We start from the raw sequence: 17838 nt of genomic DNA, 5'->3' as shown, positions 1-17838 counted from the left end.
TGTATTATCTCAACACACACTTTAGTTGAAGACTGAACACTATAAAGGCTGGCCTCCTAGTTTGTTCTCTTTTTAAAAAAATGTTTTGGTTTATTAAAGAATGGCTTCATTCTATATTTATCTTTGCCAACTTTGCAAACCTATACAAATTTTCACTGTGTTAAACCCAGTTGGGCCCTACTGACTAACCACAGACAGTGGAAACTCCCTGATTTAAAACTACCACTTTCAAGTTATTGCCCCCAGGGTCTCTATTAAACTTTCGTTCACTGCAGCCTCTAATCAGGCATCCAGTTTCATTTCTGTGTGGAGGATTTACTCATGGTCTTAAAACTAGGAGTTTTAAATAACTCTCCTTGCCAAATGCTTAGGTCATGTAGCTTCATGGAAATGGACAATGGCAGTATTCTGTTGCTTCCATTCTTCATTTCAATGGGCATGCTTAAGAGAAAGCAAACCCTCTTCCTCGCCTATCAAGCAGAATCACTTATCTACCACTGGATTGATTCAGCCCTTCTTTACACTAGGATATTTCCCGTATAAAGGAAGACTTCTCACAGTCAGTCCCCCTGTCCCCTCTGGCACTATGCAAAGGCAGTAGGACATAGCCAGTTATGGCTTGTACTTTGTGGGATGAAGGGGTAGAATGTGTATTTTGTCACTGACCTATAGTGGGTATTGCTTGCATTTCAACAACCATGTACGGTAACTGTGCAATGCAGCCTCAGCTGCCCCTGGTGGACAAAGATGTCCACCAGCAAGGATATGAGACCTCTCACTATTTCAGTAGCTGCTCAGGAGTGCCTTTCAGCAGCTTCTATTCCACAATTCAGCAAAAGCAACTTGGTTTAAACATAAACTTGAGTGCAAAAAAACACCAAGCAGGTAAGTCTGGCAGGTTTTGGTGTTTTTTGCTGTCGTTGATGTTTACGTATATTACGTCCCATGTAAACCAGAGATCTTAAAGGCTGGGATTAGCCCTTGAATTTTGAGCATGCCCAATATGACTTGCTGAAAGACTCAGATATAACATACCCAAGTTACCATGTGACTCATGGGAACAACATGCAGAAGCACACTCAAGTAAAGATCATTACTGAGCCAACCACCTAAAGGGCTCAATTCAGGATACTTTGTGAGGGAGGGTGGGTGGGGCACCCTTTCTGTTTGGTGGAAGAGACTTTACCTTCTAAACGGTGAATACAAGTATGCTGGTTATCACTGAGGAAAAATCCATCATTGCAAATACATTCGTAGCTCCCTACTGTATTGACACAAATATGCTGACAGCCTCCATTGTTGAGCAAGCATTCATCCATATCTGAAAAATAAGAGGCAGCAGATTTGTACCAGCTGTTATTGGTCAACACAGCAGCCTGTACTAACCACATAGGAAAGGACAATTAAGCCATGATGATAATAAAACACCCAACAGGTTGGCCAGTTGTCTTTATTCTCCCTTTCTCCTCACTGGTAGGATGGGCACAACAGAATTCAATACTACAGGCCTGATCAATATAATGATGATGGTGGTGATGATAATGATAATGATAATGATAATGATAATGATAATGATGATGATGATGATGATGGTGATGATGATCAAATACTCTTAATGAACATTTCCTAATGTGCCGTTTTTATGTAACTCTTTAAAAAAAATACCATACTTAAATAAAAATATTTGAGCAGCTTTCAGTGTTTTAAACTATTGCTACTTAAGGAAGCAGTCTTAAATTGTAGATTCAGTTCACAGGTCTTCCTTACATTAGGACTCCATTACACTTCATTCCGCTTTTCTTTTTACAATAATGTACTAGCATCTGACCAATGGCAACTTCATAATACCCACTTGAGCAACATTTGACTCCCTATTATCTGATGAACTGATAAATATGGGATTCCGTAAAAAAAAAAAAAAAAAAAAGCAATTTAATGCAGTTTTGTGATACTCAGTCCTGCACAATACAAGTCAATAGTTGGATTGGCTGGGAGGATATTCTGAGGACAGAATGGAGGGTGATGACCTAAATGCCGCTGCCTCTCACCTTCTGAAAGTAAGTCTTCTCTTCTCTCTCTAAGCAGCACTGCCACATCTCTCACTCTCACTTTTAATTCCTCATTCATTGTCTGAAACATCCGTTTCAGGTAAGAGTGGGAAGGAGAAGCAAATCCTTAGATTGGCCCCTGGTAAGTCAGGCAATGCTCCAACTCTTTATGTGTTAGTTCGACATATTATCTAGACCCAAAATATGGAATTATTTCTGACATTTGCATGTAGTCTCATAACATAAAATTCTGATTGAATGTTAAAAATGCACTTGACGTTTGGTAAGCTTTCTGTGAAAAGGAACCATTAGGGTTCAAAAGACTGACTGCATTATGCTGCAACACTAAACCATGCAAAGGCTTATTTTACTTGGATGCTCAATATCTATATAGTTTAGTGTCAACCTAATATCTGTACTTTTTTTGTAGAGCTTGAGAATATGTTAGCAGGGAGGGAGTACGTAAAGAGGAGGAATGGTAACAGGGAAGTGAAGAGTGAAATTGTTGAATAAAGGTCAAAGAATGTAATGGAAACCAAGAGGGAAGAGAGACAAGCAGGCTTTTAAGACCTGTCTGCATGTTTCCAACCATATTCCAAACCAGGAAAAGAATAAACCAAACCACAAACAACGACAAGAATAAAGGCTTGTTTTCCTTTTAAAAATGAAAACCGTGTTTTCCCTGGAATATAAATTACAGGAAAGGAAGCTAAATCTGTGCAAGATTCTATGTAGATAAATGTTCTTTTTCTTTCATTCTGTGTTCCCTTTGGCTTCCCTGATCCCTGAACCTAACCCTCCCCCGCAGCTTTAGGAGAGTCTCATTGCCTTTTGACTCTCTGGCGATCTTCTCTTGAGCTTCCCACACACCTGTCTCCAAGGTAGTTGGCCGCAAACTCTATGGCAAACCTTAGGGTCTGGCACTGAAACAACTTCAAGCAGCGAGTCATTACAAGTAGCAACAATCCTGTAATGCATTCTCCCTCAAAATATCCTTAGGAAGTAAGGAAGAAGACCAGAGAAACTGAATTAATTGAATTAATTGAATCTTAGGGGGAAGGTGGGGAGAGGATAGGAGAGAGAGAAGCTCATAAGATATTCTGGACCTCCCAAGTCTTGAGTGATTATTCAAAACATTAGGCATCCCTCCCTCTCGCACACAAAACACATGTGTGTATATGTGCGTGTTTGTGATATGCTGTGTCTTATACTTGCTAAGAGTATTGCTACCATTTTCTTCTGACAGGTTTCAACAGCTACATCAATTTCAACCAAGGACAGCAGCACTTCTTAAATAGGGCTGTAACAGTGGACAGGAGAAGAATGTGGACAAGTGGACTGGTGGGTCAACAGGGTGGGAGGCACAATGGCTATGACCTTCCAGTGCATTTAAATCTTTCTGCAACCCTTTGCATACAAGAACCCAGGAGCCATACTCTTAAAAGTACAGAATTGTGGGGGAGAGAAAGGAGACCATTATACTTTTCCAGGGCAATATTCAACTAACTTTTGCCACTAGAGCAAGGATTAGCACTAGTGTAAGTGATGTCCGTCTTGCTTAGCACACCCAGTGCTGTCCCCAAAAAGCTCTTCCAGAGGGTTAGAGGAACTACCAGAACAGATTTGTGGGGGAAGAGAGGGGGAGAACATTCTGTGGTGCAAGGAGAAATCTTTGCACTGACAAAACCTTAGCAGCAGTATTACATTGAATACAACCCAAATACTTTCCCCAAGCATTTTGTAATAATGAGTCAACTGTGCATGAAGCATATTGCTTAGGCCTTTGGTTTGGAAACAATGATCTTCTGGTTCCTTTCTGTCATATATTTCTAGATATGCATTCAAACAGTAGCACCTCCATTTCAGAGATGGCAAAATTCCAAATGACCAAACCACCTTTTAGATTTTTCTCAATAAGATAACATTGCTTTTATTCAACCATCTTAAATTTTTTCATGCTCAGAAGAAAATATAGGTGGCATTCGGCACTGAGGCTGGAACTCATTGTAGCACAATCCTTACCAAGACAATTATGGCCATCCTGAGCCAACATGAAGCCATCATAACACATGCAGCGATAATTGCCTGGAATGTTGAAACATTCGTGCACGCAGCCTCCATTGAAGTCATTATCACATTCATCAATGTCTGAGAAATAAAGCAAAAGTCAATATGATGGATGCCTGCTTGTTTGCTGTAGACAGGTCATGACATGACTATATTATATAAATGCTAGCAGTTACTGCTATCTTAGATCATATTTGCCTTTCAAATAAAGCAAGTTCAACAGAGTATTGACAATTTCTCAACAGTAACATAAAGCATTAACCTTTTTATGTGCTGCTCTGATATTATTTTAAGAGTTTTACATATCCACCTGGGAATGTCCTGCACCACACTCCATTATATGGTGCACAGAGGGAGAAAAAATAAGTTACTACAGGCTTCTGCTGTAGCAATCACCTGCCTCCCCTCCCTTTCACCCAAGTAAGATATTGTAGAAATCCCAGGATCAGTCTAAAATCTGGAAACCAAATTCTTCTCAAAGCAAGTTTCCATGCAAAGCATGCACAGGCAAGATAAAAATGAAACCATCAGATTCAAATATTCATGTTTGTATGAACATATGTGTATGTGTGTAATCTTAATACAGTGAATTTCTTATATGGTTAGAAGTGGATTTCTTATATTCATTCATTGAATGAATTCTACAAAATGATCAACTCCTTAAAAACTTTAAACAAAAATATAGAACCACCCTCAGGCGGTTAATGAACCTTTATGAGCTTTTGATTGCCATACACTAATTTTTTTGGCTCATGACCTTTTCTATAAACTAACCCATGTTGGATTTATTCTTTGCTCTTCATTTAATGAATTTCTGAATAAACTAACTAATTAATCCTTATTCACCTCCTTTGTATTTAAGGAACCTGAATGAACTCTTGACTCAATTTACTTATTAAGCATGGACTACCTCTATCTACCTAACCAACCTTATTGGATTATTTTCCTGTCTAATTAAAATCACCATTAATCACTTAGAATTGTAGAGTTGAAAGGAATCTCAAGGGCCATGTAGTCTAACCCTCTGCAACACAGGAAGCTCAACTAAAGCATCCATGACAGATGGATATCCAGCCTCTGTTTAAAAACCTCCAACGAAAGAGTCCTCTATCTCCCAATGAAGTCCATTCCACTGTTGAGCAGCTCTTACTGCCAGAAAGTTCTTCCTAATGTTTAGTCAGAATCTCCTTTTTTTTAACCTAAATCCATTGGTTCGAGTCCTACCCTCTGGAGCAGGAGAAAACAAGCTTGCTCCATCTTCCATGTGACAGCCCAGTTTAGATATTTGAAGATGGCTATCGTATTTTCTCTCAGTCTCCTCTTTTCTAGGCTAAACTTACCCAATTCCCTCAAGGCTTGAACAAGAATATTATCTTTTTAAAGTAACCTGAACAAATCCTTAAGAAAACATCTCTATGTATAAGGCTACTGGGTGGATTTAATGGGAATCTGGGGCAAGTGGCCACAGTGAAGGAGGTGATCAAAGCCACTTTTCACTGAAATAAAAGTAGTTTCATGTGAGGACAGAAGAAGGGGGTATGTTTTCTAAAAACATTATATGATCAAGCTGCTCTGAAATATATGCACTTTAATTTTTAGCCTCTACAAATTATTATACACATTATAGTATGGATTTATTAACTGCAATGCATTTTATACTATATGATCAAGCTGCTAGGAACTGTGAGCATATAATTCAATTTAGTCTCTATGAAAATTTGTTAGTTTTTGTACAATTTGGTATAAAATTACCATGCAATGGCTGCTTGCTATTGTATTAGTATAGTTATTACATCTTATTAATTTGTATATTTTAACAGATTGTTTTATGGTTATTTTAAGTGTTGCATTGTTCATCTAATCCAACTATGCTATTCATTGGATTATGTTTTGAACTGATTTACCTGTCTTTGGTTGTTATTATAATCATGTACCAATTTGCATTACACAGCTGTCTGACTGGTGTTGACAGTGCTTCCTGTACCCATTGTGAAAAAGTTTAAACTGCAGTCAGCAACTTAAAGTACAAACATACATATATTTGCTTCTTCAGCATAGTTTATTCAGCTTTAGCTAGTAAAGAGGGGAACTAAGCATACTTAGTGTAAAACTACAAAGCACATACATACCTTCACACGTCTTTCCTTCTCCACTGTAACCTGGTTTACATGTACACTTGTACAACTTTGGAGTATTCTGACAAATTGCATCTGGGTGGCAGTCATCAATCCCTTGGGTACATTCGTCCACATCTGTGAAAAGAAATGCAACACAGTAAAAATACATGCAGTGATGTGTCCCACTCAGAAGTTCACAGACAAAATGTGACCTTATGATTGTAAGATGGTTCTGCTTATTACAGTAGCATCTTCCTCTCATATAGAACTGCTAAATACAAAGCATAATATACAAATGACTCAGTTACTTTTACAAAACTTTTTATCATACTAGAACAGCTTGAAGGTACTTCTGCACGAATCCTTTCCCGTCTTAATGAGATCAGAGCCAACCACAGCCAGGAATATTTAGCACTAGCAAAGACACCACTCTATGGCGGCATTCACATGTACTGCTAAGCCATGGTTTGTTTAGATAATGTGTGTACCAACCATGAGTAACCATGGTTTACTTTCTAGCAGCAAGTTATGGTTTGTTGGCTGACAAATTGTGGCTTGCTTTAACCATGGGTTGGCATTAGATCAGAACCCAACAGCCTTATTTAACTACCGTTTGTTTGGCTGCCCCACTCGAGATGCTGACTACGCTACAGAGACGTAGGGCAAAAGGAGCTAGGAAATGAAATTGCTCACAAGTCTCTAGCTGGTACTTTTCTAGAAGTCCTCACTTTTAATTGTACCTAGCAAGTGTCCTTTCCCCACTCAACTGTTTCAGAAACATGCCTGTTCTTCGTATGGCACTGGCAGCAGCCCTATCCAAGCCACCCACTTGCGAAGTGCCGACTTGCCTCTACAATTTCAGAAAAAAACAGCACTCATTTGGACCATAGTAAACTCCTTCTACTCCCACTGCAAGGCCCTTTTATGTCTTGGCTGTTCTGTGTCAGAGCAAAGTGAACAGAAGCAGCTTGGATTACTAAACCTCCATCGTGTCCTCCTCAGTTGACTTCTCCCTACCGCCCACCCCAGACAAACAAGCTTCAAATGCTCTTGCCTTTCTTCATAGATAAGCGACTCTATCACATTCCCATTTTGGAAGCTCAGGTCTGCACATTTTCCGGCTATACTATTTCTTGAGAATGGACAGCTAGTCCGTTCTACAGTGTTCCAAATGTGGCACCAACAGATATGTTACAATACCAGCAGTTTTATTTTCTGTCCCTTTCCTAGTAATACCTAGCATGAATTTGCCTTTTCACCACTGCTGCGCACTACTGCAATTTTCATTTAGCTACTCAGCATGACATCAATAACTCTTCACTGTTTAGTCAGACATTTAAAACCCAATCCTTGTCTACATGAGGCTATGATTTGTTGTCCCAGTGTGCATTATCACTTTACACTTACTTATGTTGAACATCATTTAACATTTTGTTGTTCATAAATTTAGCTCGCTGGACTAGGGCCCTGGTTAGCAAAATGGCATCTTTGTGGACCTCACCCAGCTGGAAGAGCTAGGCCAGAAATGAAGTTTCCTGAATGTAACCCAGATGTCAATGTGCATTTACTTACTGATATGCATGAGATTAAAGCAGGTGCATAGAAAAAAACTTCAGCCCCCCACACCTAGCAGTGGTTTCATAGTAGATACATTACCAGCTGGCCATATTCAGGCAGTCAACACATGCAGGGTTTTCAAGCTACCTACCATATTTTCATAGCTTGTGAGCAGTTCCCTACATAGCACAGTTCCCTACAGAGATAGGAGTACTGATTTCCAAGGGGGGGGGGGAGCCCTGAAAAGTAAATACATTTCAACTGCAGTATACTAACCAGTTACTGAAGAAATACGACTTTATTACTGTGACATCACTGTCATAAAATGTGATTGGAAAGAAAAACTAACAAATAGTGTTTTATAGAAATGAACATTTAGGCAAGTCAGGGCCACAGAAACATTAAACTTTTACTTTCCATTAAACAGATGCTTATTCAATGGTGTGTGTTTTTTAAAACTGTTCCAAAATTAGCTTTTTGCACTGAAAACCAGAAGTCTCATCTGGTAAGAAGCATCACTCAAGCACATAGTCAGCAGTCACCTTTCCAAAAACAACAACTCACAAAGGATGTTCACAGCTAAATGATCCAGGCAGGAATTTCAGAGCACAACAGCTAGGAAGATGCACAATTCTCAAAGAAAGGATGGAAATGTGTGTGTGTAGGATGCTGAAAATTTCTGGGATGCATGAAAACTTCAGGAAGGAAAAAAAAGGGTACCAAACAGAAATAACACATACCTAGCAAGGCACCAAACCTTTGCAATATTTGTTTTTTGATCCAAAAAAATTACTTATTAGGAGACATTTATTATTGTGCCACCAGGCCTTCACAACCCTTCAAAGTGGTTGCACATAGAATGGTCTCCCAAGAGAGGGCCGCCTGGCTACTTCTTTGTTTTATTTTTAGTACTAAACAGAGATCTTTTCTCCCACACCTTTCATACTTAATTTTAGCACTACTGATGTTTCTATATTTGCTTTAAAAGTAAAGGGACCCCTGAACATTAGGTCCAGTTGTGGCTGACTTTGGGGTTGCAGTGTTCATCTCGCTTTATTGGCCGAGGGAGCTGGCGTACAGCTTCCAGGTCATGTGGCCAGCATGACTAAGCTGCTTCTGGCGAACCAGAGCAGCGCACAGACACCGTTTACCTTCCCGCTGGAGCGGTACCTACCGTATTTATCTACTTTCACTTTGACGTGCTTTCGAACTGCTAGGTTGGCAGCAGCAGGGACCAAGCAACGGGAGCTCACCCCGTCACGGGGATTCGAACCGCCAACCTCTGATCGGCAAGTCCTAGGCTCTGTGGTTTAACCCAAAGCGCCACCCGCGTCCCTTATATTTGCTTTAGCTGTAGCTTAATATATAGAGCCGGATTCAGCTAATGAGTTTCATTAGCAAAAGTGCGAACAAGGGCTACCATTAGTGATAATGGGCTTCTCCCCTCTTCTCTCCATGTGCCCCACAATTGGCTACGAGGGTTAAGACAACCTCCAGAACAGCATGTGAGGGCACAAGAGGAGGGATCACGCCATCTGGCAAGCTGAAATGCTTACGCTGATGCACATTTGCCAGTGCCATGGGGCTATGTTGAATTCCTCCCACACAATTTTCCTTTAATACATGCTTCCTCAACCTCGGCCCTCCAGATGTTTTGGCCTACAACTCCCATGATCCCTAGCTAACAGGACCTGTGGTTAGGGATGGTGGGAATTGTAGTCTCAAAACATCTAGAGGGCCGAGGTTGAGGAAGCCTGTTTTAATATAGATCACTGGGGGAATTTCTATTGAATGCCTATTTAATAAAATAAATAAGTAAAACAGTTGCTCTTTTTTTAAATAAATGGCACACACTCTTTTTTTGTTTTGTACAGAACAAGTCTGGTAATGCCCTAGGTTCTTCATTAGCATTGTTCTTGCAAGCATGCTGAGAATGCACTATATTTCAAGTTACACTTATTCCTATTTTCATGCCAATAAGTGTGCTGTATGATTGTGCAGTTATAATCTGATGTCACACACACTAAGGAGTCCCTCAAAAGCTAAAATAGATCTAAATTGTCACAAGTGGTGAAAACAGAGAGTAGTTAAGGCCTAGCCAAAGTAGTAACTAGCAGGAAAAAGGAACAATCCAGGGGGCAGATAAATATCACAGAAAAGGGGGTTGGAGAATTAAAATCACTGTGGTAAAAGAGAAGATTTAGAAGGCAATAACACAAAAAGTGTAACCAAATTAACAAATAGAACTATCCTCTTAGATGTAGCTAGAAAACTGCAAGTATTCAGTCACTCAGCCGCTAAAAAAATAAATAATTGATGCTGGTGTCCCAAAGGATGCATTTAGTTGCAAACTGAAAATTAATGATCAGTTCTCGTCACACACTGAATTGAACTCAGTTTGCATCATGACAATTTGATCAGGTGAATTTGCCCTAGAACCATCACTGACAAGAGTCCCAACGTCTTAGCAGCAGGAGCAAAACAGAAAAAAAAGGATCTATATAAAATTGATAGGCAAGAAAACAAAGCAGAAATACTAGCAGGAAACAATATAGTCTACTTATGTAGCATATGCACCAACTGCAAAACAATTTTATATCAAACTGCAAACATTCACATCATAGCTTCCAATGAATGGCATTCCAATTCTCAAAACACTGACTTTAAAGTCACCAGGATTTACTTGAAAGTGTTTTTCCTTTAAATCCACAAATGTGTTTTCAAGTGAATGTGTTCAGGATACTACTCTGCAAATAAAGTACAAAAAAGAACTTGACCAATACCCTAGAATACTTTTTATTTCAACTTCCATCACTAAGTGTATCTATCATGGGCCATGATCACCACAGAAAAAGGTATATTTTTGCAATATGCAAATTTCATTTAAATCTGAAAGATAAGCTATTAAAGTATATTTCCATGTAAGTCTACTTAAAAAGCAACAACTACAAAAAAATGCATGAAATACCTCATAAAAGTGCAGCAAATGTAAATCTAGTTATTCTACCTACTTGGTGATGCTTTTTTCCTATGAAATATGTTTATTCACAGTAATTTTTAAAAAAACTCAATAAAATACAACAGGCTTTATTTAAGTATGGTAGTGGCAACAGTGTAAAAAATAAACTTAATATTTAATCAAATTTTATTATTCTATATCAACATCTTTACATTTTTTCAGTTGTTTGGTATATGTTTTAGCAATACTTACTTTCTAGTAGGGTGAAAACATTAAGACAAACTATTTCTCCCATAAAGCCAAAAATTGTATATCATAGCCCACATTACAAATCAATGAAAGCCAATAATTTTTCCCAGTTAAAAGTTATCACATCTATTTGTACAACACCAAGTGTATTTTATGCATTATTCATTATGCAACACACACTGAGAACTCAATTCTAAAAAGTACCGCAACTGAAAACCTTTGGGTGCACTGTACTATTAACACTACAGTCCGTATATGTGTACTCAAAAGTAAGCCCCCTCCCCGCTGCATTCAATGGGGCTCTTTCAGGTAACCATGTATACTATGGATTGCAGCCTTAGCTTTTCCTACTAATTTTAGTCAATTGCTTTAAAAAAACAAATGGTAGATGGGACGAGCCCTTCTCTACAACTTAAGAAAAGTTACAATATGTGTAAACTTTTATACCCGCATATAAGGAAAAAAACACTATTGTCTTGCTCCCCAAGAGCTTAATTTTCTAGGAAGAACGCAGCCCATTTATCAGAGCTATGAGCCTACTACATACAAAAGCTCATACCACCACCACCACTTCTCCAGCGTGCCAAGGCATTTTGTGGCAGCAGCAGCAAACTGACAGGTCTAATCTCCTGAATTACTGGAAGTTAGAAATCAATGGAATTTGACTGCAACTGACTGTGTACTGTAAACACCAGCACAGGCTCTTGCAGCAGCAGCAGCAGCAGCTGCTGCAGCCAGCGGAACAACTCGTGTTGTTTGTGTGGTGGAGCGCGGCCAACGATAATGCCCATCGTATGCAGAGATGAAGTTAGGCTTTCCCAACTATCCCGCGAAGCCTGTGCGTGCGCGGGTCGACAAAACGAGCTTAAACTTTTTTAAACTCCCGACGGGGCGTCGAATTCGCAGAAGGGGCGCGCGCCCTTGGGAAACATCCCTTCCCCTCAGCTTTGCCCACGGCAGCCAAAAAGCCTTTTGGAACCCTGCCCTACAAACACACACACACACACATCCCAAACCACCCGCGCCAGCCTCGTCGGACGCCTTCAACCAGGGAGGAGAAGGGGGAATGGCACCCTGCTGCGCATACGAACCGGGGAAGAGGAGCCCGGCTGCGCGGACCTGTCCTTGGGGGGGCGCGTCGAACAGCGGCGGCGGCGACAGCAGCAGCAGGAAGAGCAGCAGCGCCTTCGCCACAGAGCAGCAGCAGCGCCCGGACCCCATCGAGCTGCCGGCGCCAGTCGTTGCTGCTGCTGCTGCTGCCGCCGCCGCCGCCGTTGCTCGTGCGGCTGCCGCCCCCTGGGGCCCGGCCCTGCGCGCGTCCACAAGGGGAGGCGTCTGCAGGCGCCTGGCCCGCCCCGAGCGTCGGCCTGCCCTCACGTGCGAAGGAGAGGCAGCGCGCACGCGCCGGGTGTGGGAGCGCCGGCGCCGCTGCCTCTGCTCTTTCCCGCTCTCATACGCGAAAGGGCGTACGGACTGTGGGGAAAAGGTGGCCAGATACTTTATATATTGGTATTGGGGCACCTGAACAAAACGACACCACCCCCCTCCATGTGCATGCCTGGCTCACAATGCAAGCCACTTTGAGCTGGTGGCCGGACTTTAAAATGCGTTTAAAAGGCAGGTGTTGGGTATTATCCTACGACGTGAATGGCATGCAAAAGGCGGGAGGCGGGGAATCACGCCACTGCAGCCGGAGAAAAACAAAATACAGTAGCTGACTTAGGACGCCATAAACGGAAGCTCACCTTGTTTGGCATCTGCTTGGGCAAGAAGCATTACCGCAGCTCTAGGATTTCTCGGTGCCTGTTGTCTGCCATTGATAGTCCTGAGGAACGGGTAGCCAATGTGGTGCTCTCCAGAGGTTTTGGATTCTCCCATCGTGGCCAGTGGTCAGAGATAATGGCGGTTGTAGTCCAGGGAGTTGTCCACAACGTCTGGACGGCCGCGCCTTGGTTCTGTCTGCTCTAAGGCCTGTCCTGTTTCTTCCCCTTTCTTACTCTTTGCACAATACGTTGCTTCTTCCTTTAGACTGGAATCCAAGACAGTCTGCTTTCTGCCCTCTGCATTTTACTGAAATTGCCCTCACAATTCCCCAATGCAAACTCTTAAAATGTTCTCTATCGTCATTTTTCTTACTGTTCCCACTGCCTTCGAGGCAGCTGATCACTTTCTTCTGCTTTACTGCCTTTATGCCCTAAGTGTCTGCATTATGTTCTTTCCTGATTCTTCTCATACCTAATCATTCTCTCAAGTGTTTCCATAGGTAGAAACCCCCTTGCTTTCCCTCTTTCTGTTGGGGGTCCTCAAGGATCTGCTCTTGCCCCTTTGCTCCTTTCCAGTCTACATGCTAAGCTTGGTTGATCTCATCAAATCCCATAGCTTTCAGTACCATCTAGCCACAGATGACACTCCCTTCTCCCCTTCACCAACTTGTTCCCTTCATTTCAATCCCACATCTCCAACTGCCCTCTGATAGCTCTACTTGCATGCACCATCATTTCAAGTTCAGTAGATCCAACATGAACTTCTCTTTCCTCCCCAACCCTCCTCGCCTAGCTTGCTTTCCTTATGCATTGAATTGCTATCCATCCTGTTGAACAGGCACGTAGCCTTAGACTCTTCTCTCTCCTTTGTCCCCCATACTGTACCGAGTAGCCAAGTCATGTACAACATTGGCTTGCCACTGTCCCCTCAGCAAGAACTTTGCTTCATGGCCTGGCCCCCTCTAGGCTTCTGAAATATTCTCTTTGGTCTGCTGCTATCTCAGCTTGGTCCCCTCACATCCATACAACACTCCGTTGCCAAAATAATTAATCTCTCTCACTGCACTAATCTCAGGACACCCTCCTTAAATCCCTTCACTGGCCAGGTACATCCCTGCCTGTGACTTTCACTCCTAAACTGCAATGCCACTCATTCATCTGAAGGTTTCCTGTTTCCTCAAAAGACACCCCCCCCCCCGCTGCCCCTTACGTTTAGAACCTCTTCCTTCCTTCAAAACATCATCAAAGAAACATTTTCTGTGAGAAATATAGTTCCCATTTTATTCTTACAAAGCTACATTTCCCAGAGTTTCCTAGGAAGAGGAATTGATTGTTAAACCACCCAAAGAACTGCAGCTCTATGATGTGAACAGGGTTCTAACAACTCACAGCATACATAATAAACTACAATTCCCTGGATTCTTGAGGGGATGACTATTTAAAATGGTATGATACTGCTTTAAATGTATGGTGCAGATGAGACCTAAACCTGTTGGGTGTTTTGTGAAAGACAACTATAATAATTTCCCTTATGCTTGTGCTTTGTTTCTTCCATGTTTGAAAGCTTTTCTCTGTATGGTATTTTCATGTTTCCATTATATCTTAGGTTCCTAATTCTGTTGTGCTATCTCAGATGTGGAGCAAACCCAGAGGTTTGTACCATTATAGTTAAAGCACCCAATGTTAAAAAACAAAACAGGCTAATCAGTTTTGACTAGCTATTTTAATCCAACTTTTCCCTGAGGCCATAAACTGACAACACAGTACCTTTGTACCAGCATTCTTCCCTTGGATATAATGGCATTAAAAAGTGCAGGGAATCAGCAGCAATGAACTTTATAGTAAATCAGTGTGATGTGCATATATTTTGCTGTATATGATCGGACATGTACTTCCATGAACATAGTAGAGGGCTGACCCCCTTCATGCATAAATCTTAAATGGTCCACATAGATTTCACAGTAGATTTATTCTATTGTGTTGCCTAAAGCACTTAAAAGCATTCCACAACTCTCAAACCTCACAGGGGATGTTTAATCAAATGTGACCAAAACAAAATGGAACACATTCTCTTCTTAGTAATATTTTTCCTCTTCCTTAACTGCAGTTCTAAGAATTCTTCAAGCTCAGATGAGAGAAAGATTCAGAACTACCCAGACTTGTTTACATAATCCAGTGGTTCCAAGGTTGTTTGTATGAGCTTGTTATCTAGAATGTCACCTCTAATTTGTTTACATGGATAGGGTGTCACTGAAAATGGTGCTTGCAGTACACTGCTTTTATTCAGATCACCCCTCCTAAGACACATATTTCCATAATCAAGAACAGCAGCACTATTCACATAGATGGGACGGATTGAGAACTTGATAATGTTGAAAGTAGTGAGCAACAGGCAAAGTATTCTAGTAGGAGAGGTAAAACATAGCAGACCTCAGTAGTTATAGGAAGGCTGGGTAGATAGCTGTTGCTTAGCAAAATGCAGGATACTGATTGCTCTAAGACTGCAACACAACATTCAGCACGCTTCCAGCTATGAAAAGGGTAAATGAGACACCATCTTCTTTTAGACAAGGCAAAGTAGGATCTACGTGAACCAGGATTAAAAAATCATTGCCCGGGTATGGGGAGAGATGTTTTGTTCAAAGTGTGAAGATGCCAGTATACTGGCAAAATAAGCATGGGAGGGGGGGGTGTCACACTGCAAAGTGCTTTACATTCCCAGAATCTATACAAGCACCTGTTCAACAGCGCCATCTAGCTAGAACATTTTCTTTGATAAATACAAGTACAGTATTACTGTATATTGTTATTAAACATTTGCATGTTGAATATGAATTAGTTCCTATTGTAATGCTATTAGAGCAGGGAAAGCAACAATTATGTGAAGTAGCTCTTTGCTTAAGGTAAGAATGTATTAAAACACCAGTTTCCATATGCTGCACACTGATGTCATTTGAAAAACAATGTTTCTAGCAATCCTAACCAGCACAAGGTGAAAATATTAGAGCAGATTGTAAAGCCTAATTAGAATAAACAGCTGCCAAGGATGGCACGGTAGATTAATTCTGTTGGTCCTATCAGAAGAAAGCTTTATTGTAGTACAGCAAAGTAAGCTGCATCTGGACATATGTTTAGATTTACAACCCGAAAAATAGAAAAATTAGAAAAATAATATACTGCATTTTCTTTTCTAGTTCTATAAACTACAATGACTAGTTTTAAAACAGATTATTATTAGCATTATTAAACTTGATTCTGCATTTTGAAGATAAACTACCAATCTCTAGGTATAAAAGAAACTACAAACATGAGAAGTAAATAAACAATTTCCAGCTAATTTGTCAACTCTCCATCTTGAACTATGGCAACAGAAATCTTCCAAAATATATTCATTCTTGCTAAGAACTTAATCGGCAAAAGCAATTATGGTCTGCCTGTTTTGCTCTCTGGCCTGGTTCACACATCACACTAAGCCAAACAATGACCTAGGGTATATGCATGGAGAGGAAATCACTGCCACTTTGCTACTGCTTGGTTGTTTTGCTGCTGCACTGTGCTAAGCTAAGCCATGGCTTGGCTTAGTGTGTCATCTGAACTTGGGCTTGTGATTTAGCTCTTTGACATAAACCATAAGTCAGAAACGAAGAACAAACCTTCATTTCAGCTTGTTTAGTCTCTAGAGAGCTAAACCACAACCCTTGTTCACACAACACACCAGGCCAAGCCATGGCTTAGCTAAGCACAGTGCAGCAGCAAAATGACTGGAGAAAAGCAAAGCAGCCACTTTCCTCCTTAGGAGCCTAAGTGCTCATGAATTTTCACTAAGCTGTGGTTTGGATTAACATGATGTGCGAACCAGGTTGATCCCGCTGTCTGTCTGTCTGTCTGTCTGTCTGTCTCTCTCTCTCTCTCTCTCTCTCTCTCACACACACACACACAAAGCAATAGACTTAGAGTTCATAGTATAGTCTAAAAATGACTTAACAAACAGCCTAAAAATTACTTTGCAATGCAGAAATATAGCTGAGTTCATAAGCATTTTAAATGTTGATATGATTTAAAAGCTTATGAGCTATGAAAGAGAAGCTCTTTAATTAAAGAGAATTGAACATCACTACCTTAAAGTTAAATAAAAATAACCCATTTTAACTATGGGATAAGGCTTGCTAATTAAATACAAAGCAGTTTTTGCATTTTCATATAAATCTATGCAGGTGCTTGGATAAAAACAGAGTTATGAAGAGGAATTTTGTTAGCCTTTATGTTTTGACAGGAATGATTTTGCAGCCTACAGCAACTGCATTGTCAGAATTTGTGAATTGGGAGGGCATTAAAGAGAATAGCTCATCTACTGCATTTACTTCTCTTAGGCATGCTTGCAGTTGTGGGAGGACAACCATGTTTGAGCCAATTCTACATCTGTTACGACTCACATTTAAAAATGCAACTACATACAGTACACCAAATTTGAAACAAATAACTTTCCCACATTCATAATTTTCTGTTTGAGCAGCTGAATGTAATTTTTGAAAAGTTGTATCAGTTTTAAAAGCAGTTTGCTCTGCAGCATGGTGTCAGAAGTGCGTGCAGGAGCCAGGCCCTGTGACCAGTAGGGCTTCGCAGGACTGGGGCCTTCTTAAGTTTGTTCTGGAGAGGCAAGGCACGGCCGCACAGGTGAGGCCGCTTGGTAACTCACTGCACCTGGTGGCAAGAGCCAGGTAGGGATATAAGGTCAGCATTTCCCTTCAGCTCTTGGCCACAGCAACACATTTCCTGCCTTGCTGCATTTGGCTTCGCTTCCTGATCCTCAGACCTCGGCTTTTAGACTCCTTGCTTCTCGACCCTTGGACCCCCGACTTCGTGACTCCTTGCTTCTTGACTTTGTGACTCCTTGCTTCTCGACCCTCGGACCCTTGACTTTGTGACTCCCTGCTTCCTGACCCTCGGACCCCTGGCTTCTGGACTCCTGTTCCTGCTCCCACCCTGCCATCTTGCCCCTGGTCCCAATGTCCTCAGCCGGGACTTCGATCACCCGTAGATGGACAGTGACATATGGGGCTTCATATCTGAAAACTTCA

At 41.1% G+C, this 17838-nt stretch overlaps 1 protein-coding gene across 3 annotated transcripts in view; it reads right to left on the bottom strand.

Moving 5' to 3' along the window:
• SCUBE2 (signal peptide, CUB domain and EGF like domain containing 2) overlaps nucleotides 1-12331 on the bottom strand; it is a 45962-nt gene extending 33631 nt beyond the window's left edge. For 2 of the 3 annotated variants that reach the window (XM_081840432.1, XM_081840431.1), the window contains exons 1-4: nucleotides 12089-12331; nucleotides 6245-6367; nucleotides 4071-4196; nucleotides 1187-1321 (exon numbers count right to left, since the gene is read on the bottom strand). In XM_081840432.1, coding sequence (XP_081696558.1) covers nucleotides 1187-1321; nucleotides 4071-4196; nucleotides 6245-6367; nucleotides 12089-12218 — 514 coding nt within the window. In that variant the 5' untranslated portion in view covers nucleotides 12219-12331. The remainder of the gene's footprint in view (nucleotides 1-1186; nucleotides 1322-4070; nucleotides 4197-6244; nucleotides 6368-12088) is intronic. The other variant, XM_081840430.1, reaches the window with a different exon arrangement.
• Nucleotides 12332-17838: the final 5507 nt, after the last annotated feature.

This window comes from Podarcis erhardii (assembly GCF_964252035.2).
Source record: "Podarcis erhardii genome assembly, chromosome: 1".
NCBI lineage: Eukaryota > Metazoa > Chordata > Lepidosauria > Squamata > Lacertidae > Podarcis > Podarcis erhardii.
Note: the sequence above shows the minus strand (reverse complement) of the source record. Positions and strands in the feature narration are given on the sequence as shown.